The 26,451-nt window shown below is 38.3% G+C and overlaps 1 protein-coding gene across 1 annotated transcript in view; it reads right to left on the reverse strand.

Annotated features, from left to right (window-relative positions):
* MMS22L (MMS22 like, DNA repair protein) overlaps positions 1-26,451 on the reverse strand; it is a 98,523-nt gene that overhangs the window by 39,552 nt on the left and 32,520 nt on the right. The window contains exons 12-13 of the mRNA XM_019471052.1: positions 25,928-26,154; positions 22,923-23,432 (exon numbers count right to left, since the gene is read on the reverse strand). Of these exons, the coding sequence (XP_019326597.1) occupies positions 22,923-23,432; positions 25,928-26,154 (737 nt within the window). The remainder of the gene's footprint in view (positions 1-22,922; positions 23,433-25,927; positions 26,155-26,451) is intronic.

Consider the following 26,451-nt stretch of genomic DNA (forward strand, 5'->3'; position numbering starts at 1 on the left):
TTCCTAACATTTTTTTTTTTTTTTAAACAATAGATGCTGTAATACATAGCTTGGCAGCTACTTCATTAAAGAAGTACAATTCAAGAAATGTGGCTCATTGTCTGAAATTAATACAGAGGAATTTGGTAGATCTATGTTCTTCACTAAATTCTCTAGATTTAAAAATAACACTACGAACAGCACGTAGCACAGAAAAAAAGTGAACTGAAAATCTCAGGTTTTAAGACAGTCTTCTTTTCCACAGCAATATGGAAACAAAAATATGTTATATTAGGATATATAATCAGCAAAGTTACCTCTCATTGCTTGATCCATTTTCCCAATCAAGAAATCATTAAAACTGGCAAAAGTGACCACGACCTAATCCACTTCAAAGATTTCAAAACAAGCATTCAAAGTAAGAGATGCTAGTTTGTCAAGCTGCAGCATCTCTGAATGCAGCCATCCCTTGAAACTTTAAATATATTCATTCTTTGGAAGTTCATCTTCTGGACTTTTAGAAGGAAGTAGCACATAGGAGTGACAAAGACGACTCAATATCTAGGTGTAATTCACATATAATCCTTTACTTTTTTCTACTGGAAGGCAAAAGTTGCATGAAGGCCAAAGCAGTACTAGCCTGAACATTCCTGCCCTTTACTGGAGAGCTGTAAAACTTCCCAGGATACCACCAACAGACTTGGCAGAGACAAGAGGACAGAAAAAGTCCATTTTAAATCTCATGGAGTTGCAGGAAGAAATGTGGAAATCCTTCAAATAGGAAAGTGGACAGACAGCAACTGCTGAAGTTTAACTCAGAAAGAAAAAAAAACAGAAATCAAGTGACCTCCAAGCACAGCCAGCTCTCCCTCCCCTATTATACCACTTCTTTCATCACATTCTTCCCGCAGCGACCTTTCCCCCATGCACTATATGGCAGAAGAGAGACCTGGAACGTGTTATGATCAGCCTGTCCGGTGCTTTTGACTCTCCCAGACAACTGTGGATGCAGTGAGACTTGCAATGATCCAGGCCAAAGAGATGCCATAATCGTGAGATGCAAGTGAAAGCTGTCTTGGAAGAATTTTCCACCAGTTGCTTGATGAAGGTCTTAAATATATGGAGAAATGAGCCAGCAGTCTACCTGAAACACTTCTTATTAAATTATAAGAAACAGCAAGTATTTTGAAAAGAACTAGCATAAAATAAGATCATGGACAAAGAAAAAGGAAATCAAGCTTGAAATTCTTCTGTACTGGCTGGATTCCCTTTACTTTAAAGAGAGGCAAAGCAAGTGTCACCAAAATTGTGATTCTACAATGTGCAACATTGAAGATGGGGCAATCAGTTCCAATGATTTTCCATGCATTTAACTTTACATTTTAGAGGAAAGCTGTTCATTAATAGGCCTGCATTCATCACACATACAAAATGTTAACACATCGTATATTGGTCCTTGAATGCAAATATTTTCCTAAAGCAGTCACTATTTTGTAAGCAATAAAACAGCATAACAGCCCCTTAGTTAACCACTAATTAATTCATCAATAAATTGTTTTACCCATTTTTGAATAGTTAGGCTTGATGAGTATTCCCTGTATATGCCTAGGTGAAGAAAAGTCCAAGGCAACATCTGCAGGACCACACTAATTAAAAAAAAAAATATTAAAAAAAAAAATCTCTGAACATCAAAGAGCTCATATCCTGATATTAAAGATTCTCATCTTCACTGGGATGGAAAGTGTTAATGCTGTGACTAAAAGGTTTTCAACTGCAGTTGAATCATGTGAAGATTATCAATATAGCAGCAATGTACAAAGGGGCTTCAGCAAGGTTACAGAGTTTAATATAATCCTCTCTATAGCTAAGCACAGTAATAGAGAACCCTGTGTTCACTGTGACAGCATGTTGTGTGTGCTCAGTAATACTTTTAAAATATACAGGGAGAACAAGAAATCCCCAACATCTTTACTATACTCGAAGACAAAGTAAAGATATTAACAAGAACAGACACACAACCCTAAAACACAAAGGTACAGAAAAGCCAAACATTCAGAGCGGCAGAATATTAGTTAGCACTTTCTCCTTAACCCTTCTCAAAGGGTTTAACTACATCACCGAACAGACAAGTTGTTATGACCATAATTTAAATGCAAGCAACAAAGCTCTAGCCTGCTTTGACTAGGTCTGCTGGGAGGGAATATTACATCTGCTTCAGCCACCCTAGCAAATTTGTGCCAGAGAGCTCTTGTCTTTTCCTAACCACATTTAACGAAGATAAGGTTCCAAGAGCAGCAAAGACAACATAACCTGCGTTAATTCAGTGCAACCAGTCCACATTTCAGCTTGTGGAACACTGCTGGGAAAAACAGACAGCTAATTTGAGCCCAACTGCAATTTTCTTTCATTACCTTCACTAGTATTCAGCCAAGTTAGCTTCTCCCCTGTACTACACAGGCACGTGCTAAGACCACAGTTTTCTTCGTGTCTTTAATGCAAAGTATAAACTGGAACACACACACACACAGTGACCCTCTGCTGTCCCAAAATCTCAAGTCCCAGGAGAGTCAGTCCAGGTACTCACTTCAGCATCAGGGCTCAGCCGTTCACAGATCTCAGCCAAGCACTCTATGCTAGATTCCGCGCTGTTCAAGGCACTGGGAGTCACCTTGTTGCTTTGAACAGGTAAGGCAGTGCTCAGTTCTTTCAAGAAACAACACAGAAAAAGCAAACGCTTAAAAAGACATTTAGTTTGCCTAAGCAGACTTTCAGCATCAGTCAGATTCAGAATTTTTTAATCCTCTGAAAGAATAAATAGAGAAAAATAAAAGAAAAAAAACGGACAGGGTACATTTGAAATTGATACTATCTTAAGCTGTTGTTTTCCCCTTTTTAGTTCACTTACCTACAAAAAACTCACCTAAACCAAACTTAATATTTCTAAATCATTGTCATTTCACAGAACTTAAAATAGCTCCATTTCAGTGCTTAAAAGCCTTATTTTTGAATAGCAATCTTTCTAACAGACTGACATTACAATTTGTTTTGATCAAAGTAAGACAAAATTGCCCAATAAATTCCCGTACCACATGCAAAACTTCAGAACAGTAAACGTGTCTCAGCCTCTACTGCACTGTTTTGCAAGGGTCCTCTCAGAGCTGCTGGTGAGCTGTGAGCCACATAACCTGACCCATAAAAGCTAAGTCTTCCCCACCGTATGATTCAAAGTATGTTCATCACACAACTGAAATATGTTCTTTACTAGAGGCAGCCATTCAGTCATGAAGGCATGGTCTGCAGGCACATCACCTCACATGATGAGCGTTTAAAAGAAAAACACAAAACACACTTATCCACCACTGACTGGGGGGGGGGAAGGAAGGGGTGTGTGTCTTGCAGAGTGGGTCATTCGGAGCTCTTTGATCAGCCCTGCCTGACAGACACTTCACCCTTTGGTTTTGACGGTTTTGTTCACTTGTTGAATGTTTTCAACAGGGGTCATCTTTTATATAAAAGATTTGTTAGAAAACTACTGAGAAATCTAATTACATTTCTGTAACTTTAAATTATAGGGACATCATTTATTTTTTTAAAATATGAGACTAAATTTGGTTTCCAAAGTATCTTATATTTGAAAGAACAGGAAGACTAGATCACTTCAGATGATCTTTATTCAAGTCCATAGCCTATTAGGAACATAAATGCTAGTATCTGTCATATAGGGAACAGACAGCATTAGCTGTTATGATTTTAGCTGGAAACAGCAAATCACTGCTGGTATGAAAGATCATTTTTAACAACCTTCCTATGACAGCTCTTCCTTCTTGCCATCAGAGCAGGATGGAATTACAACCAGAGACTCGAGGGTCACAGCAAATAAGCTGACTTAGCACCATCTGCTCCCTGGTTAAAGACCACCTTTCTTCAAAATATTCAAAAGCAAGATCCACTCAACTCTGTCAAGGCCTTCTGACTGAGCTCTTTGCTTGCAAAGTTCTAGAAAGATGCCACACATCAAACAATATCCTGGTATTATATGCAACAGTCCTGCCTTGAATACATACTGTTGAGTACAAAACCTACATTCTCCATTCTTACTGAGAAATCAGAAAATCACAGAACAGCTGAGGTTGGAAGGGACCTCTGGAGGTCATCTGGTCCAAACCCCCAGCTCAGGCAAGGCCACCTAGAGCCAGTTGCCCAGGACCATGTCCAGACAGCTTTTGAATATCTTCAAGGATAGAGACTCCACAACCTCTCTGGGCAACCTGCGCCAGTGCTCGGTCACCCTCAGAGTGGAAAAAAGTGTTTCCTGATGTTCAGAGGGAACCTCCTATATTTCAGTTTGTGCCCATTGCCTCTGGTCCTGTCACTGGGCACCACTGAGAAGAGCCTGGCTCCATCCTCTTTGCGCACCCTTCCCAGATATTTCTATACATTGATAAGATCCCACTGAGCCTTCTCTGCTCCAGGCTGAACAGTCCCAGCTCTCTCAGCCTTTCCTCAAGGGAGAGATGATCCAGTCCCTTCATCATCTCAGTGGCCCGTCACTGGACTCTCTCCAGTATTTCCATGTCTCTCTTGTACTGGGGAGCCCAGAACTGAATGCAGTACTCCAGGTGTGGCCTCACCAGCGCTGAGCAGAGGGAAAGGATCACCTTCCTCCACCTGCTGGCAACACTCTGCCTAATACAGCCCAGGATAACATCAGCCTTCTTTGCGAAAAGGGCACACTGCTAGCTCAAAACCTTGATGAAGGTATATGGAAACCTTCCATGTCATTATAAAATGAATCATATGTGAATATAATTTATAGTGAGAATCAGAATGCCAGTTTATCTGAGAAATTGAAATAAAGTATAAATGCTGAAGTTAAGAAACGACTGCTTCTGATTTCGGTCATGTTACTAATACAGAGACAAACTGCAGACTGCAAATGGGTATCTTCCAGAGAACTCTTCTGTTAGTGCAAAACTTCTAAAATTTGTCATCTTCTAGAAATTGTGTGTTAAATAGGATTTCTGTTTGGTTTTTGTTTGTGGTTTTGGGTTTTGGTTTTTTTGGAGGAGGTGGGTTGGGGTTTTTTGTTTGTTTTGTTTTGTGTTTTTTTTATTAAGAGCTAGAGTCAAAAATCTAAATTGGAAGGGACCTCTAGAGGTCACCTGGTCCAACCCCTGCTCAAAGCAAGGCCAGTCTTGAACAACCCTAAGGAGGGAAGTTTTACAAACTGACTTAGAAACTTGTTCCAATGTTTGACTATCCTGTGAAAATTTTATCCTTGTATCTAATAAAAACTTCCTTCATCACAATCTCAGTCCATTGCTTCCTACCACTATACACCTCTGCGAAAGGTCTGGTTCCATCTTATCTATAAACCCTTCATTAGATTGTCATACAAAACAATAAAATGCCTTCCCCTCGCCACCTCCCATCCAAGCTTTCTTTTCCTAAGGATGAACAAACTCAGTTTTCTCTGTTTCCCCTCACAGGGCATGTGCTCCAGACCCCTAATCATACTGGTGGTCCTCTGCTGGACTTAAATCAATATTTCAATGTTTTTCTTGTGCTGCTTACTTGTACAACATAATTTACTTGAAACACATTCTTCTAGAACACCAGGAAAGCAGTGAAGTGTAGCTGTCTATAGCTACACAATGACCCAGAATCTGATACAACAAATTTTCTGAATTTTTATAAGCTAAACCTTTTTTACCAATTCCCTACTATCTTTTGTTCACAAAAAAATTTCACAAGACATAACTACACAGTATGACTGGAATGCCAGTCACCTGGTTCTGAAAGGCCAGTACTGAAACACATTTTTAAGTACAATCATTTCCAAAATCCTGCCTTTAACTCTTCCATGGGACTCTAAGATCAGGATAACACCAGTTGACAGAGAATCATAATGATAGGACAGGTTCATATCTTCTGTAAGCTATTGTTTACACTTTTTAAGAAATAATTTTTCACACAGTAAAGATATCTAAAAACAATATTTAAAGCTTAACAGGTTGACCTTAAACAGACAATTTCTTACAATTCAGAGCCCAGTAGTTTAATGGACTCCCAGTGGTGATGGACTCCCCACACTGGGGAACAGACACTCACATGCTGTACTGAAGTGGATCTCTGTTTAAGCTCACAGTGTTTCATTCAAACAGATCAAAAGCGTACAGATCACTTTGGAAAAGCTTACAATTTGAGAGATGTGATGGTAAATTTATGGCCACATAAAGATCATTAAAATTATTCTTAGCCACGCTATGAAAAAAAAATAAAATCGAAGTTTGGCAAATTGCTTGAAAAAAATTCACTGAGGTCAACTTCACCACATCTCTCAAATGTTTTCCTTTATCTAGCACAGCTTTAGAAATGCAATTTCTCTCACTGAGCATGTTCTCACCCAGACTCAAGTACCAAGAAGACAGAGAGAAACTGGTAAAATAGCCATTGTGGCCACAGAAATTCAAATGTTGAGTTGGTGTCATCTCAGTTGAAATTTCCTGATCTGATCAGGAGATGTGAAATGGACTCTGAGGATAACTACACGAAGTCCTGAGGGGAGGTAAAGGAACAGTATCTAAATATAAACCCCAAATACTGAAAACAAACTAGAAGTACTACTACCCACAGTTATCTCTTCAGACATTCTGAATATAATTTCCAGTATCACACCTGTCTTACCATTACACTTATTATCATGCCATTCTTATTTTTCAGGTAGGAAGCCTGAGAAAATACTTCAAGTTTTCTGCGTTTCTCTTAATTTAAAACAAGACTGTAACAAAGAGAGGAACTGTAGTTCAAATAAAGTTTTTCTTTTTTTAAAATGAAACCTTCTTGCTCCAGGTCCTCTAGCTGCCTTCGCAGAAAATCAAAACCTATATGCTTATGGATACTCTCTAGCAACCTGCTGGGAGTCATGTACTGTAAGTGGTTTAGGAAAATCTTTCTCCCCAAGAGAGAAAACAGATTTTGCAAGGCAGGCAAACTTGTACTTAAGATAATGAAGTAACTTGTTTCCAAATTCCGAAACAAAGTATTTTATTTCCTTCCTGAAAAATCAATTTTGTTCTTTATGGAGTATCTGTTGTGTTAAAGGATGCTGTTTGTGTAATACATCTTTTTACTGAAGGAGATAACTTTGAGTACCAAACATCCCCTACTAACGTTGTTCCCAACCTTTGGTAATAGAGACAGCAGAGCTAATTTTCTGTCATCCAGGAAGAACGGTCGGTTTGCTAAACTTTCATCATCATCCCCTCTGAAACACAGTAAAAATCACTGTTAGAACTGATAGTTTATTAGATCAAAGCTACCATCAACAATGTCAGTTCTGCCTGGTCATGTTAACAGGAAAATGTTTTAGGAGTTCTACCACTGGGCATCCATTTAACTTCCAGCACCAGCTATGCTGTAAAACCGTGCACATAATTTATTTGGTGACCTGCGTGTGTGGGAAGCATTATCCAGACGAAACTTCTCACAGTCTGACAAAATGCTGTGATTTGCACTATTCAGATGATTGAACAAAGAGACTTTAAGCAATCACCAACAATAGCTTTTATCTCCAAATGTGCTAAAAGTGTAATACTACATGAGAGCAACCTATTGCCTTAAGACCAGATTTGATAAAATACAAGTGATTGGATAAATACTACATTTTAAACTTGTACACATCTTGTCCATTAGGCTTAAGTGTTAGTGAAGTTCGCGTTTATCTTAATCATGATTTTTAGCAATTTCCCCACACAACACACATAATGCCTCCAAGGTATCCATGGTAACCTCTTTGCTTACATATAGCTTAAAATACACATTCATTCCAATTAGGTGAAGTAAACAGAAAACAGCATTCATAATTCCTCAAGTTACTGCCATCTTTCTTTTATATAGTGTTCAACAGTCTTCAGAACAGTTCCTAGTTTAAGTCTGCCACATGCAGTCGATGACAGATAGGTGTGTCATCAAATTCTCTTCCCTTCATCACAGCAGAACTGATTTAGTTGCTCCCAATAATATGCACAGTATACAAATACAGGTATCTAATCAATTCCTACATAATTCCAACAATGCAGGTTCAATAACTTACTGTGTTTCTTTTCAGTGCAGATGTATTGCTACTACTCTGCAATGCTTCCTAGAGTTTAATCCCTTCTTTCTCTATACTATAAAAAACATTTGTTTTATAATTATCTGACACATACTGCAATGTCTTCCAAAACAGACTCACCTCAGACAGGAAACACGCTCAATAAAATATTATTATATCTAATATTCCATTGTATTTCATATCAAAACAGAAAGGGATGATGTTTAAAAACTTGCAGCACATAATTTTTTAAAACATTCTGCTTCTATGGGCCTGTTTGGTACTTCTTTGAATTCCTTAAGATGCACTCCACTCACCTAGTTCATAATGTCTTTTTTTTTTTCTTTTTTTTTTTTTTTTTTGAGAAAGCAGCTGATGTTTTTACATGAAAACCACTATAGTGAAAAAACAGCATGAGCCTTGGGACACCTACCGGCTTCCTACTATTCTGCCTACGTTCAGCATGTCATGTCCTTGCTACACAGCACCACCTACCACAGATAGATGACACAATGTAAGTAATGTCAGAAGAAACTGTTTAAAGTTTTCTATGCAGCTGCTGAAATAATTCCGAGACCTTGCAAGACACACAGAGTTAAACGTTTAAGCTGTTTTTCCTATTTTACTCTTCAAAACCTTAAACTAGAAAATCCCTTGAGTGAAAAGTCAGAGAAAGGCTGCCATCCTTTCTAGGGTTAAAAGATGCTTTTGTAAGATTTTAGGTCAGATTAACCTTTTGCTCACAATAGGGCTGGTTATTGGTTTTATTTTTTACTGTCTTTAACACAGGTAAAAAATCAATATGAAGCGAGACAAAGGGCTCTGGAGGCCCTGGCTACACCAGCTTTTGGTTTGGCTCATGCACAATCCTACAACATGCTGAGGCTGGGAAGGATTAGCCTGCTTGTGTTGAGTAAACCGATGATACTCAATAAACAGTTTCTGTTGTAAACCCCTTAGGACGTGCAAAGCCACACTAGTTGGCATTAGACCAGATAAGCTGCCGAACCAGCTGTAATCTCATTTAGACCTGAGCTGATCCTCCTGTCCTTTCATTCCACAGGATCAAAGCAAACCACTGAGGAGGCAGCTGTATTATAGCAGCACTGCTTGCTGGATGCGGCAAACATTTCATAAATTCCTCTCCTTGAAGCAAGCCTGCACATAATCTACCCAGAGCCAGTTCAATCAATGGATTTCTGAATTCATTAGTCTTATTATTACTACAGGATAACTGTTTTCTCCACATAGTGCGGTAGTTGTTGCAAGCCAACTTTGCAAAACAGCCCTTATTGCTGACCATTTCTTTCTGGTAATGTGCCTTTGCATTTTTGCTGTGTCACATGAAAATGATTTAAATCACTTCAATGCAGTATTTTTTTTAAAGACTGGAAATAAAACCAATTCACGAATATTCAAGTAGGAAGCACTGAAATATAGTAAATTCTTCCAAGCATAATTACTGGCTACCCGCTCGCATGCTTCCCATGCATCAGTAATAAATGACCAATGTTTTCTGAGCTCAATGACAGCAAATGATAATAGCGAAAGCAGAGATTATATCATTGTAGCAGCATAAATACAGAATAAAAATACAGATGTGGAAGGAGTCATTCTAAGACAAAGATTTCTATTTGCCTTTTACTCTTTGTATTCTCTGGAATTAAAAAGAAGAAATAGTTTCATTGTTAAAGAAATGAATAGCACAACTTAAAAAAACAGAAAACCACAAAAGCAACAAGTCTTTTTAAACTAAGCAAAAATTAAAACCAAAACACTGCATCAAATAAGACTTGAGGGTGCAACTTTCGATTTCTGTACACCATTTGGAGTTTCCACTGTGCATTTATAGCTAAAACATTTTATAGTGTAACTTTAAGAGCTCTAGAAGAACAGAAAGTGTAATTCAGAAAGTGTGTCAACCGCTCCATTTCCCACCAGTGAGGTCTGCAATAGAACACAGATTCACAGATAAAGTAAGTAAAATTAGATTTGTAACTTACATTGGAATAGGGAAGTACTATTAAAAGAAATATTTTTCAGTCCTTTGATTTGCATCACATTAATTGTTAATCTAAAGACCTAAGTTTTCTGGTGCAGTTGCATTGGGGGGTGGGGGGGGCACGGAAAGGATGTAAGAAGAATTATGCAGTACAGCAGTGATTTCTTTTTGGGTCACGTACGAGTAATGTTAGTGATTCTTGGATCACTCCTTGAAGAATGAACAGTAGTCACAGAACTAAGTTTGGCCAGAAAAATAGGGGAGGCCAGGTAACCCTTACAATTAAAGTAAAAATAGCAGTGTTTGTGACTTACTGTTATTTGCAGCCAGTATAAATATACAATACAATCATGCACACAATCTGAAGAGACAGAGGATCCTTCACAGAGAACTGCTCTAAGTTTACAGAGCACAAGAGAAAGATCTGTATCACCTTTGCACGCACATCCTAACCTACACTACACAGATCTATTGGACCTCTGTATCTGGCCGTTAATGTTTTTAATAAGGGTACGAAAAAAACTGTCCCTGTAATAAAAAGCTTCAATGAAGTGTAATAAAATCAGATGTTTAACACATGCAAATGATTTTTAACAGATTACAGAGATGAGATGTTTAGTATGAAACTTTTTTTAAGCACTAAAGCACAGATGTGCTAGAGCATGTCATAGGCAGCTGGCAAAGATGAACAAAAGGTATTTGCACCTATCATCTACAGATGTGTAAAAAACCCCACCACACATCTCTTCCTCAATCACTTAGAAACCATCTGATGTGTTAGTTAATGATTCCCCTCTCTCCACTTCATTCTTCAGACATAAAGGGGTCCCATTTAACATAATCACTTAATAACAGCAAAGTGATGGGTATCAGAACCCTAATTCTTCTAATATTTGCAAAATCCAGCTCTTTGTAATAATAATAACACCATGATAGCAAACTGTAAAACTGTGTAATTATTCTTTAATTGTATTGTGAGGCATGCATTAATCACAAAGTTTAAGTACCAAGGATGGAATTATAATAATTCTGTAAAACAAATTTAAGCTAGCTAAGTAGGTCAGAACCACTAGCATGCAACAGGAGACCTCTGGGAATTTATCAGTTAATGGCTATTTATGTGCAAATGAGTGCCCTCCAATCCCCCCAAATCCTGTGTAGCTGAAGGGTATTTCTGTTAACCAGGAGCATGCTTAACTGCTGAGGCATAAATTAAACCATTTATTGGAATGATTTTACTTCTTCTCCCCCCCCCCCCCCCCCCTGGAGATAGGATTGTTGAAGACTTTTCAGAAATTACTCTGTTTCAAGGAAGAGGGGAAAAAAGAGAGAGAGAAGGAAAAAAGAGCGAGAGGGAAAACTTTCAGTAAGAGACAGTAGCAATGCTATACTTAAATCTTCAAATCTTCCAGAGGGCAGGTTGAGTTTTGAGAAATTCCAGAGGTCCAGTATCACGGCGGAGCAGTGGAAACCCTTTCATAATGAACTATAATGAAATGAAATTCTGTTTTATGTCCTCACGTTCTAAACTTGGAGAAGACAATGAAGCTCAAGGGAGGCTGCATCAACTGTACTTTCTGTCGTAATGCTCAGACTGTATACATATCAAAGGTTTTCTTTCGAGAAAGAAAACAACAGATTTCTTGGCTGCAGGAAAAAACACCTTCAATTTTTGAGTTTGACTTGGAAAAAACTAGTCATTTTTGATGTCTTAGGAAAATAGATACCTTTACAAAATACTCAGAATCAAGATGTATTGAATTTTCACTATGATACAAAATGGGGATGATTTACAAACAATATAAATGATTTCTCAACACTTATAATCATAGCAGTAATTCAGTACAGCAAGGTAATGCAAGCATAACCTCAAGATTCACTTTTAGGCTTTTATTTTCATATGTTTGGGGTTTATTCTTTCTAAGCACATGCACACGTTTTCTTGCAAAACCTAGGGTCCCAGAATAATAAAACAGTAAAAGTTTGATTATCTTAACATCAATTAACCATAGCTCCCTGTTACCCTAAACAGGGTCATGTCTCCCCAATGTCTAATAATTACATTGTAAAATCCCTTGATTGCCTGAATATATTCACTCTCCCTATGACATTTGGATAATCATGGCTGTGCTATAGTTATAATTATTATAACAGATGATCGCAGTGCTTTATTTTCTGATGTCATCTTTGCACCTAATACAAAACTCCACATAAATGTTACACACTGAACACGTACACAAACAGCATTTCCTCCCCAAATCAAGCCGTTGTAGAATATCCTTGAATAAATAGGTGTGGTGTGAATTGGAGGAATTCCCTGGGAGCAAATCTTTAGCAGCTTTAAAATATTTTAGGCAGATACCTGGAACATTACTGAAGTATTTTCAAATGCACATCGCCAATAGCTAATCAATATATTCCTGCCCAGGAAAACAAAGAATACCAATGAAAATATTTGCTTTTATTCTCATGATTGACTTTTTGTAAGGGAAACAAGACTGCAAAAAGCAGTAAAAGAAAACCTCATTGTCCTGGCAAGCACATATGTACTTGCCTGTTCTCCCCTTCTCCTGTCCCTCAATAAAAGATGACACACAGCCCCGGCTGCAGCGAACGCTCCTGCTGCGTGCATAATGGCTGCCGTGGCTGCCTGTGTAGTCCCTGCATTACCATATAGAGAACCAGAAGGTTTCTGTTTCTTAACGTGGATTTGCAAGTATACACATTAAACCAGAGACTTCATACCACTCTTTGATAACAGCCAGAAATTAATACATGACCAGAACTGTTTGACAAAAAAAAGTTCACTCAGGTATTTTCAGAGAGAATTAGCACAGCTGTACTATCGGAGCCTGCGACAAGCCCACGGTTACCTCTCTGTTCCCTACAGTGAGGGGCTGCAGCCTTGATTATGTCTGTACCTTCCAGCCATTGGCAGGGTCTCAGCATTGCCCTAAGGCTTTAATTAACCCCGATTAGAGATAAACAGGGCCTTCTGGTGGTGAAAAAGAGGAGAGAACAGACAGTACCTTCAGCTTATCAGAGAACTAAGTAAATCACAAACTGTTTTTACCTTTCTCTTCTTGCTCCTCCCAGTAACGTCAGGAAGGGACCCCCACAAGAACATGAGATGATGCACAATGTACACATTGCAGAGTATGGTCTACTCTTTCCATTTTGTTTTTAAGGAGGGTAGGGTGACATACTATTTCAGGCTTATTTCACATTAGGCACATTTTCACTGTCCCTGGTTTAGTACCACTGGAAAGGAAGCTGGAGCACTTAGGCATTGGCAATTAACGGCACTTGGACTTGCTCCAAGCCAAATACAACATGACAACACACACGTACATGCCCTGTTATCAATTAGCTTTCTTTAGAAAATGTCTAAAAAAAAGCATTTTCAAAGTAGGTTTTTTTAGACAGATTTCAAGACTTGAACACAAAACCACCGAAAACCCAGCACCCTCTTCAGGAGGGCCACTGTGCTGCACACACAGCATGAGCCACCCTCACACTCCCACCCCAGAAATTCCAAGAACTAGGAGGATACAGAACCACTGAACAGGTTCAACTTTTTCCTCCCCTAATAGAAAGGGGAAATTAAAAACAGTGCGGATACTACAAATCAAAATGAAGGACAGATTTCCAAAGTTAAATTTTATGGCAGATTACAGTTTCAGGTACAGTTTCTTTACCTTCTGATTTCACTGAGTTTTTGTTCTGTAAGGAAAAGCACAGAATACTGTTTAGGAAGCATCCTTTCTAATCAATCACCAGCCACATCGAGTGCTCCTTAATATCAAATCACAGAAACATCAATGAAGGCCTGGGTACCATCTCGAGAGTCATTTAGGGAGTTCATCTCGGCAGTCTGGTAAGCTTACAAAGACTACCCTCTGGCAAATGTTTGTCTAATGCATTGTCTAAAAAGTAAAAAAAAAATGAAACTCAATTCCACAACTCTCTCTTGCAGTCTGCCAGAGTGTTGACATTTGCAGCCTACTCTAAATAACCACACTAAACTTCTGCCCCAAATTAAGCCAATTCCTTCTTTACTGGCATGAAGAACAACAGACAACTTGTCTTCTTTGCAACATCCTTTTACATACTGGATAACTTCTAGCATGTCTCCTCTCAACCTTTCCTAGCTAAAATCAGTTCTGTCAAACTTCTACAAACTTCCTACTCTCATCATTCACTTCTGTGACTCTCTCCAATTTTCAATTTATTCGCAAATGTTTTGTGAACTGACATGTCCAGAACTGCATACAGAACTACAGCTAAAGACAGGAGAAGCAGCTCCTCTCACCTGCAGAAGTTTTATTAACACACCCCAGAATGATATTTACATTTATTTATTTTTTCTTAAGCAGAGTCACATTAAGTCCTGCTTCCTAATATCATACAGGCTGTGTGCATGAGAGAAAGTCACTGTTAAAAGTTAGCCAACAGATGGATTTCAATCAAATTTCAAATTTTCTTACAGCCACTATGGTCTCACAAATTCATGTAAATAAATATCCATGTAAATAGAGGTGAAAACATAAGTACCATGCCCACCCCCCACTCCCTTTTTAAGATACTAGGGAATGCATTTGAACTACCATTCACAATTTTGGTTCTCCTCCCACGCCAGGCAGAAACTGTGCTAGTGCAGGGACAAAATACTGGACCTCGCAGCCACCTGTGCTGAGCGGGCAGCAAAGTCTACAAGCAGCATCAGGACAGACAGATGGGGTAACAGCTGTGGTAGCTACCTCACTTTAACAACCCCAGATGTGGAGATCCTCTTTGTTTCTCTCACCTCATGGTGCAGACTACCTCCCCATACCTTGACAGTACGGCTGCCACGCCAAGCATTCCATATGTTGTATTAGCATTTCTCCTTCTTAATTTCAGTACTTGGCCTTCACTATTTCCTCTTGCTGATGATTTTTTTCAAAATACCAAAGTAATTCTAAATTCTAGTTCTGCTTCCATTTGAACACAGAGAAATACCCTATAATTTTCATCCATGTACAAGCTCGGATGAACTCTGTAACTCATTTTCATCTACTACAACTAGTTGTGCTAATCAGTTCCTCATTTTGAGTGATCCAAAGTGATATCATTAAACATTGGTAATACTAAGATAATACAAGTAACACTGAAGCCTCACACTAATCACGTTCTTTATGAAAATTTTCTCTCTCATTCCCATAGACTCATACCATTTTACAGTAAAACTGTTTGTAGTTGTAAGGCTGCTGTTTTCTTTTCTCTTCCTTTTTTGTTACAATACCCAGAAACAAGTAAACTGGAAGTTGTTTTATGTCCCAGAAGAAATTTCATCGTGAGCAAAAGCATCCCAGGGGAAGAAGAATCAAATGGTATATACCCAGAAAACAGAAAAATAGAAAACAGTAAACAGAAACCACAGAATGTATTTAGATTCATCCCTTCTCTTCATTTAGTCACTGGTTTCATAAAAGCACCAAATTGCTTTTGCTGATGAGGTAGTCCCATAAGTTAGTAGTAAGAGAAGCTGACACTGGTAGTTTACAGCTGTCAGTAACAGAATCTGAAACAAATTTGGAAAAAATTAAGCAAGTGGCTATTTATCATCATTGTAGCTACTACTCAGTTTCCAAAGCACCAGTGATGGAGGTGGGGGGAACAAAACCCAAAAGCTTGTTCTACTGAACCACTGAACTGAATTTTTCAGAACTGCACAAACTACTACAATCTGTGTTGTGTTCGGCACCTGGCAGGTGCTTTGCTTGCTTTTTGCTTTCCTCCATTAAGATAAGCATATGCATGTGTTCAGTTAGCATAAGGATTCTCCTTCGAGTTCATTCGGATTTTTTTTTCTCCTCTTTAAAGGTCAACTTTCTTTAAAACACGCAGGCACAAATTAATTCTCCTCTCCAGAGATCACCTCCTTTCACGGGGGCTAGCAATGGAGAGAAGAGTACCAAGAGAAATATTTTGTGTGAAGCAGAAACACACATGTATGGTTCAGTGCATGTAGATGACTCGTCTAACCATTCTTGAAGATGACAGCGGCTTGCTCTTGTCCCAGAATGTACATTCACTGTTTTATCAATCAGGTTTGCGATTCTCTGCTAAGAGAAGAGACCAGAAACATATGGGAATAGATGGGCAGAGGCACAAAGTGCACTTTGGTATGCTAGAGAGCCTGAGAACGTCTTCCCGAGCCGGCTATCCATCCGTTTTCTCCATCCTTCGGCACAGACTGTCAGTAGGAGGCAGCATCGACTCTGACAGCAGCAGCTCTGCACGGCAAAGTAGTTGGGAGCTAGCTTCATTCTTCTGTCATTATATAAGCAAGATGACACTGTTCTCTAATCCAGCCAAAGCTGATAAGTACCATCAACCTGTCACTTCCTACATTTCAAATTCTAACATTGCAGCATCAAAGAGTTTTTACATTTCGATTTCTTTTGCTGGCAGCGGTCGGTAGCCTCTCATTCTCCCACGGTGTTCTAATGCAGCATTTGCACACCGGGGTTACTCCCAGCCTGAATAGCAGGTCATCCCCTACTCACTGAGCTCATCTGCGGCCCATGTGCTAGGCAATTTAGATCCAATCAGCCCTTATTTAGCTCAAGAGTAATGAGCAGCATAGTGACACAGACTTAAGCCTGACCCTCAGGACACTGCTCATCAAGCAGTAAAACTGTGACAAAATCATTCATCTTCCACCCGCTGGCAAGAAATAATACTCGCACTCACTGTATTACTTTTTCAAGATACAGGAAAAAAAAAAGTCCTGAATTTTCATGATGTGAGACATTAATTTGCAGAAAGCTGAATTCCCTTAAACCCCCCTGTTGCTATGAGCTCACCAGGGGGAAATAGGCCTTAGGAGACTGAAACGGAATAAAGAAAATTGCTTCAGCTTTCTTTTCATTTTAAATAAGCCTTAAATCTGACAAGAGATATCCTAAAGAGAGAAGAAATACATATCTTGTAAGGTAACGAAGAAACAATCAAAATTAACAGATTAGAAAGCTACTTGCATATAATGGTTTTATTGGCAAAAGTATTTATTTGTTTAACATCCACAACAAAAATATATTCCATATGAAAAGCCATTCTCACACCTTGTGTGAAGAATAAAAGAAGGAAAACTGAGAGGAAAGTTAATTCGGGGAAAATAGTTTCAAAAGTGAGACACTTCCATCAGAAAACAAATCTGCACTTTATGTCCTTCAGGGAGCACATATTTCTCTAAACAGCTGCAAGGTCCCAACCGGCAGGTTCTCAGTACACCTGGATATGATTTTACTCTCTTTTTTTGGTAGGTTTACTCTTTCACAACAGTAAGTCTTGTACTGCTGTCAGGTGGGCCACAAAAAGCTTATGTGGATTAATTTTTGGTAGATAAAATGGATACAATGGGTGAAAGACAGAAAGATGTTTCAATATGTAGCACAGGGGACAGAGCTGTGTATCTTCATGATTGATGTCTTGAGTACTAGACTTGAGTTTCTTTAGTTTCAGGCATCTACAAGACTGGCTTTGTTTGGGCATCAACAATCAGATGGTCCTTTGACAGCTTTTATTGTTTCAGTTTGTTCTTAAAGTGATTCCAGAATAGAATAGAATTTTTCAGTTGGAAGGGACCTACCACGATCATCTAGTCCAACTGCCTGACCAGTTCAGGGCTGCCAAAAGTTAAAGCACGTTAAGGGCATTGTCCAAATGCCTCTCAAACACTGACAGGCTTGGGGCATCGACCACCTCTCTAGGAAGCCTGTTCCAGTGTTTGACCACCCTCTCAGTAAAGAAATGATTCCTAATGTCCAGTCTAAACCCCCCCTTGGTGCAGCTTTGAGCTATTCCCACACGTCCTATCACTGGATCTCAGGTAGAAGAGTTCAGCATCTCCCTCTCCACGTCCCCTCCTCAGGAAGCTGTAGAGAGCAATGAGGTCACCCCTCAGCCTCCTTTTCTCCAAACTAGGCAAGCCCAAAGTCCTTAGCCGCTCCTCATAGCATATTCCTTCCAGCCCTTTCACCAGCTTTGTTGCCCTCCTTCTAAGGCCGATGCTCTCTATTACATCCCAAACACCAATATGAAATTGATGTTAATCAATTATTCAGCTCTCACGTGGCCACCTACTGATTCAAGAACACGGACAGTGAGTAGTGGAAGTGACTACTCTTGCAAACCTGAACCAATGCTAGACATACACAGGAACTTTCTATAAGCACAGTATTAGGTTTTACACAGCTCCAGTGCATACTGTATCTCATTTCATTCCTTTGTATAGTAATACTCTCAGAGCAGAGGACACACAATCAAAACACGTCGGTTTTAGCTAGTCATCTTTGAAGATCAGAATACAAGGGACAAAGGTATAAGACCCCCATTATTTTAGACCAAAAAAAATTCCAGAAAAAAAATAATCTCAAATCCCACATAAAGTAGGAGGAAGAGAAAAGAAATTCAGTTTTAATTACCAGAGACACACCTGAAGGCAACAACTGTAGCTAAGAACACATGCAGTATTCCCACAGAAGATGGTAACCGATTACTTTTAAGGATTTAGACACAGCAAACCTCTCAAAATGCTGCTATATTCTAAAGCAGTGCTTGCTTCCCATGCTCTAAGACATTTAGAGACTAGATTTTCTTTACACCCAATTCAAACCTCAGTTTTATTAATGGAATAACTGAACTTTAAAAAAAGCCCTAAAAATACTTCAAACCATAGGTCAAGTTAGCACAGCAAGGCACGCTTGCTCCCCAAGCATAAGATCTATGTTGTGAAGTAAAAAAAAGGAAGGACTTATTTCCTTTTTCCACACAGGTAAACTAAGTTCATAGCAACTTTTAATTACTTTCTAATGGTCACTCATTAAGCCTGCGAGATCTTAGTGCCAAACTAAGATCTTCCGACTCTCGGTTCAGTGGTTTAGCCACACAGTTGCCCTCTGTGCTTATCAGGACATCACAGCTGGTAGCTCTAAATATACTCACGGGATGGGATGGGTAAGAGAAGACTCATGTTCTTCCAAACTCTTCTGGATACAGTTTTCAGAAGTTCAACATCAGAAAATACATTTTACAAAGACTAACACTAAAACCCCTGAGGGGGAAGAAAAGAAGCAGGGAGGGGGGAGGACCTTTCTATTCTCCTCCTAAGCTTATCTGCTGACTTACACGGTAACAGAGAGGGGGAGAGAGGCTTCTGTTGGTTTCAGAAAGCTTCCCACAGGCTGTTTTCATGGCAAGTATAACGCAAAAAAAATTACAAATGACTATACATTTCCATAGCAAAGATATACTGGATAATCCATTCCTATCGTGATTTCTCTTACAACCTCAAGGCTAGACACACACTAAGAGATAGAAACATCTAGTTCTGCTGTTATCCATCACCCAACTATTAATGTAACTTTTAATTAGAGACAGGTTTACCTGATTAGTATTCCTGCAGAGTTTATGAAATTTACACACTGAAATTTTCAATAACTCTTCATGTCCTTCAACACTGGCAGAACAGTGCAAACAGGCATAAATACGCAAGAATTGTTTTCAAAATAAAATTACCATTTATTATGTTATTAGGTTTGTGGTACTTCCCATTTCTCCTATGGGAATCAGTAGCAAGTCTCCCTGAAACTAGGCAAAGCTGTTTGGAGTACAGCAGTGATTTTACATCTGGGCATGTACTTGCATTTTATAATCCTGTAACTCAGTGCTAATACACTACAAAAACCAAATGCCAACATGATGATAATGAGAGAAAGCTCCTATCGGAGCAATATCTGATTACAATAAAAGACGTTTTAACATGTTTCAAGCACTTCTTTTAAGAATAACATATTTCAATGCCAGAACCTACTGTTTCCAGGCACTCAGCAGATTTCCCTCAGTCTGTGTCCATTTTTAAAGCGTATTCTGTCAAATCCATTAAATGCCTGTATTTTTATTAACCTAGGGTTTCTTTTTGTGTCATAAGGCACCCAGATGATGGGTAGTGCTAGAGATTTGGAACAAATGAAAGCACGCATGGGCAAGCATCCTGCATTTACCTTTCATTAAAGAAGAAAAAAAAAACACCAAGATTTTAAAACACTGCTTAAAAACAGAAACAAAAAATAAAGGAAAAACTTATGTCTGAGCTAGAAGCTGAATGCTCCATGTAAACACAGGAAGGAAGTGCTTTGCATTTTTATTTTGGTGAGTTTCTTGATTGTTTACAGTTTATTTTACATATGTTTCTAAAAAGGAGACTGTATTAAAATACAATCTTACACTTCATACTGAATCTCACTATGAAGATCAAATACTTGCAAGTGCCAGCAAGTAGCATCTTGTTTCCAATTATCCACTCACCACATATCAAAAACTAATAAAAATGAGTTCCCCTGCCAAGTCATAGTTCTATTTAAATATATGGACACCAAAATAATCATAATGATAACAATAAAAAAAAAAAGGTGGTTTAAAAAAAGCTTATTTAAAAAAGTCTAAGCATAGGTAAATATAACAATCAAAAGCTACCAGTACGTTTCTAGCAGACAAGAAAAATACATGAAAAACCTGGAAAGGGTTATTTTAAAACACAGTAGTGTAAAAATGGTGAAGGTGGGGGTCTCTCTTCAGATGCCTTTTAAGAAAAAAGAAAGGAAGAAAACAAGCGCAGTTTCAAAACCTTGTATGCCAAGTTTTAGCCCAGAGCAAGTTTTCACTGCTATGTTACAAACCCTTGAAAATAAAGGTGTATAATAGAAATGTTGGCAGACCCTTAACCATAGCAGCATGAATAGCTATAATTACAAGAAGAGCTTTTGGCTACACCTCACTTTGCAAATGAAAGATTGCCATTTTTACAGTATCCTCAAATAAAAGCAACTGGGAAACCTGGAATGCAATTCTAAAATCCAACAAGATACGTTAAAGGGGACTGCTAAAACTATTTGACATTTTAAGCTTTAAATTTGAGGCATTTAGTTAACATAACCAAGTCAGTATTTTCATAATGCTACTTAATCAGCAATAAAGAATGCTCCTGTGAGCCATCATCTGGGGTTAGCAGAAAGTGGCATGTGAAGTTATTATTCCCTAACAGCCTAGACGGAGCCGCTTCTCTCTTTAATCAGTGATCTCACTTCCTTCCTACCTGTAAATTCCCTGTCATACAGTTATAAAATTATTAGAGTGCAGTGTACAGAAAAACTACATTTATGAAAGGCCTACTATCTTGTATCTGCCTGGATTTCAAAAACAGGAGAGAGAACAGCATTGAACCATTTCATCCTTTTCCGAGTTTGCAGACAGACCAGGTCTAATCAGTCTGGTTAAGCCAATAATAGTTTAACATCTGGTTGGCACAAAGTCATCCAAATCTTCTCAATAAAGAAACTGTTTTTTGTGTCGTTTTACTTGTATGGCAACAGAGGACTATTTTCAGTGAGTCTGTCAAAGTGGGAGAGAGCAGCAGTAACATTTTCCTGTTCCATACAACCTGAAGATCAAAGCATTTTATAAGCATTAAGGAATTAAGCCTCTCTGTTGATGGGATAAATAGGCAGGTAACAGTAACCAAATGTATAAATACAGAAGCTGAAATAAAGAATAGTTAAAAAAAAGGCTCTAAATCTCTCTCATACCCATTAGTATTTGAGCATGTTGGTAATTCAAATATTTCAGCAGAGCTGCTTTTTGTAAGAAAAGGTACAAATACTGTCCTGTACCTTGTCCGTGATGACCTGAGAAGTCTGTAATGAACATCTGTGCCCTTCTCTGTGTTACAAGAGGACCACATAACACCCAGTTCTGGAAAGCTTCGAAGCAATGCCAAGTTATGAAATAGGCAACTTATACACCAGTCTCAAATTTCTCCCTATTTCATCTTTAAAAACCACACAACAAATGCTATGTATTAGCTAATGGAGAAAATGTCAAAGTATTTTTGAAGTCTCCAATTTATTCCAGTAAATACATTCAGCTGAACTGAAATAATAAATAATAAATCAACTAAACTTAGTTTCGTGCTTCATCTTTTTTCAAAAAACTGCCTGAAAAACAGTTGTCTTCGGATGTATAAGCTATTGACAGCTGCAGTCAAACTACTAGACAATAACAAAGAACCTAGTTAAAGAGAGAACTTGCATATGGGCCTGACTATTCCTATTATGCACTCTTCCACAGCTCTTTCCACGTATTTCAGTCTTGCACATTTGAAGTAATGGCAGATCAATAGCTGCTTCTTAATATCTTATAAAAAAGGCAGTTTGGGCTTCAAACTGGAGGACTACCTCTGAAAGGCATCAGTAGACAAAAATATGCTTATTGAAGGGCACTGTGGATGTTGAAAACTGAACTAGTACATCAAAGCAAAACTGCTTGAAAGTGGTAAATATGATTTCCTTCTTTCCTGTGGAACCCTAAACAAGTATTTAAATCTCCATAACTGTTCTATTTGATTGCAACCTTGGTGAAAGAGAAAAAAACAGAATGAAGAGTCTGAGGGGGGGGGAACCCAAACACCAAACCCCCTAACTTAAGTAATTTAGTACAGGTAATAATTTTGAAATTTCCATTGCCAAAAGAAAGATGGATGACTTTCTACAGAGCCACTAATTCATAACAAAATATCAGGGATGTCAAACCTAATGTCCTGAAATAGTAAGGAAACATTTCTAAGATTCTAAATGCAGTGAGGTATTGGTGGATTTTGAAATTTAACGTATCATTCACAGTCCTCTAGAGATTTCTCTTTCTTTTCACTCTATTTCAGTAAGAAATTAATATGAACTACAGTTTAACCCTAAACACAAAAACCAACATGCCAGTCTATATCCACAATTTAACTAAATAACTTACCGAAGTCTGGCTAGAACAACCTGAAGAAAATTTAGGACCATACTCAGTTCAGCTCCTCGACAAGCAGGCAGCAGCATAGTAAAGCCATCATTTAGCAACTTTTCTTCAGAAAGGCTCAAGTAGCTGCTGGTCTCAAACACTTCTTGGACACCATCAATGTAGGTTGAAAGTAGAGTCCAGAGATTTTGTTTCTGTGTGTAGTCATTTTTAGTTACTAAAAACTCCTTTGCCTTCTCACGGAAAGCATTTGAGAGTTTCTCAGCTAGGACGTTAATGTCCATGTTCTTCTCAACATAAATCAAAAGGAAAGCAAAATGGCCTCTCCAGATGAGAGCTCTCCGAGATACGGTGATGGAAGATGGAGTCAGGAAATCCAGAAGATCCAGCACTCGACTCACTATATCTTCTGTCTCTGCAACAATTGCCAGCATGAGGAACAGGTTAAAAAAGTTCTGCAGCCCCACTTCTGTCAGCTCCTGCATTCTTCTCCGATGGAACTTGGAATAAATTCTACATTAAAAAAAACAAACCAAACAAACCAGGAAACAGAAAGTTTCTTCAAGTATGCAATTTTCTATCGGATTGATACACTAAAATTGTGTTTTCATGCTTTTAGTTTACAGTTATCCTCTTCCAATAACCCTTAATTTTTAAATATCCTCTTTTCCCTCCCCTCTGATACTCTTTTGGCTGGTGGAACAAACATGCGATTTCACTTTCTGCTCCCAATACAAGGTACACGTTAAGAGTTTTCAACCCCAGGTACAGCCTAACCTTTCTCCCTACCCAACCTCTAATACAAAGTTGAGCACAATGTTATGAGCAGACTCTCTCTACTTTGTCTGTGACAGGTGTCCTCCGTACCATGCCCTCACATCAATCAAACTCGGCCCATGAGGGCTGCTAGGAAAGGAAGTTGCCATGTAGCATCTCTTAGCAACAGCAAAGAATTCCTGTACCCCAACTTCTTCCCTAGAAACTCCCTCATTTCCATGTGGCACAACGAAAATTCCAAAAAGACCAGGGACCCTCCTTCCTTTAGCTACTGATTTCTGTTCTTATGTTATACTCCCACAGCTGCTGCGATCAAAGGCTCACCCACATAACCATCACTGCAGTAAAAGGGAGAGGAAGATTTCTGGTGGAAAGCTCCTTTTCAAAATAGTGCTTCGCCAAAGTCTGTACTGGCCTGCGTATGGACTGCGGACTACAAGTTTGGAAGAAAACAGGGAAACTGAGGCGTTTGGGAGAGAAACCTCTCTCCAGCAGGAAGATGTTAAGAAACTTTAAGCTGTATTACTTATATGACAGTGCTCAAGTCATACGTAGCTGATGGTGAGAAGCACTGCTACTTCGAAACTTTAAAGTGGTTGACAAAAAGCAGAAAGCTTTTACATAGGTGCCTTTTCTGTGACCTTTGCTCAGATGTGGACTTTTAAATAAATGTCACCATTCCTACAACAGAGGAATAAGATGAAAATGGCTTGCTTAACTTTTTGATTTTTGTGTTTAAAACCTTGGGTATATCCTTCACCTTCAATTTAAAGTAAGTTCCACATATAGTAGTTAAACATCCATAAATGCTGTTTTCCTACTCTATCACCTGGAAAAATAGTTGGAAATGGTGCTGAGGTTATCAAATCTAGCCACCAAAAATTACAGCAAATCCAATTAATGTTGTTTAGTAGTAAATTACTACTGACAGGCATTTATTTTCTTCATGCATCAATTAATGCTTGGTTAGCTGCTGAAAACAGAGTTCATCCCAAAATCATAGCTGTAGGCTGTTAAATTTTGCTACTTGTGTAATTGATTTATTCAAGGTAGAAATGATGAATACTGGTTGAGCAGACTGATACAGCGTATGTTGCGTATTATTATTCCCCCCCTTAAATTAGGGAAAGTAACAAGCTATAATAGCACAAAAATGTAAGTATAATTTGTTTTCAGTAAAAACAGAGCAGGCTAATTAAAATTACTAACTAAAGCAAGACACTGATTCAGCATCCAACAACATATTTGTTTCTATGTAGCTGTAGTAATTTTAAACCTGAACTTTACTGACTGTAACAACTCATGAAGTGTACATAGACATTAGATATATTTTCCCTTTCTGATAGCCAAGATAACCCACCCTTCTTTCTTGGAAGAAACATACCGCATAGCTTTGTAAGGTGTGCATACACATGAGCATTTTTTATATATTTATTGCTTGCATACAAAAAGATTTTATAAATACTTCATAAAATTTTAATTAATTTTATTCTTAATAAAATCCTTTTTTAAAAAAATCAAAATAAAAAACCCAAAACAAAACTAATTCTGTCTTCTATATCCAATGAAAAAAAAAATTAAAAAGTTAGCACCTGTAATGATCAGTACAATCTCATTACTATAATAAAAGTATATAAAACATCAGGATTTTGATTTAGAGCATATATATATTTTATGGGGTTTTTATATGATAACTGACCATACCTCTTAATTAATATGTTTCAAAATTAAATGAAAAATTAAAACCCTCACGAAAAAAAACATTGCGAGAAATTTTGGAAACCATGAAAAAGAAAATGGAAATCTAAATGAAATTGCAGGCCTAGCAAGAGCCAGTATGCATGTTCTTGGACAACACATGGCTTACACGCAGCTCAGACAGAATTTCTGTGCTTTAACTACACTACCTGTCTGGCAATAGGGTTGTACCACTGCATAGGTTGCCAGTATACCAAATTCCTGGCCTGTGGGACAAAGTAAATCATCACAGGCTATGGATGCCAAGGTGATTCTTGTACCCAGCTCTGGAACCCTGTCACAGCCTCAGCTGGCAACAGAAACTTCAGGGAACAACTACCTTCTTCAAATTATGAATCACGCTGGATCACTCATCCCCTTTACTTTCTCATGAGCACAGTACCCCCTCTTGTTTTGGTGTGTGGCTGGAAGGGCCATACAGTCTGACTGACTAGACCTCTTACAACATGAGACAAACTAAATAGTAGCCATACCGTCCTTTAATTTGTTTCCAAGGATGCACGCCACTGTTCCCTGTCTCTTCTTTCATCATCCGTGCCAAAATGCTGAGAAAAATGAAGTAACTGTTGCTGGAGTTGTACAGGGCGGGGATCTGCTGTTCACAACAGCAACTTTTCACCAACTCAAGCATTGACAAAGAAGTTTTACTAACATTTGCCAGACCCTTCAGACCAAGCCAAGGAACAGTAAAGCAACTGTTCTAAAAAGAATAAACGAAACCAGAAAAGATGGTAAGTAACAATAAATGTTAATAAGATGCAATAAAAGGGCATGTTCCTACCGCAACTCAAAAATTAAAAATGCATTGTAACTATGTGCAAAGTGTTTCTACAAGATCTTAAAATCAGTAGTCCTGATGAAAAATAAGAGTAAAAATATATTATAATTCATTCTATTGTGACATAACGTAATGGACCATGACATACATTTAACCATGATTTCTTAAATAAATATAGCAAATTTAGGGATACTGCCATTGACTAGTCAGTTTTACAAA

The sequence above is a fragment of the Aptenodytes forsteri genome, unplaced genomic scaffold (assembly GCF_000699145.1).
Source record: "Aptenodytes forsteri isolate BGI_AS27 unplaced genomic scaffold, ASM69914v1 Scaffold384, whole genome shotgun sequence".
NCBI classification, from domain to species: Eukaryota; Metazoa; Chordata; class Aves; order Sphenisciformes; family Spheniscidae; genus Aptenodytes; species Aptenodytes forsteri.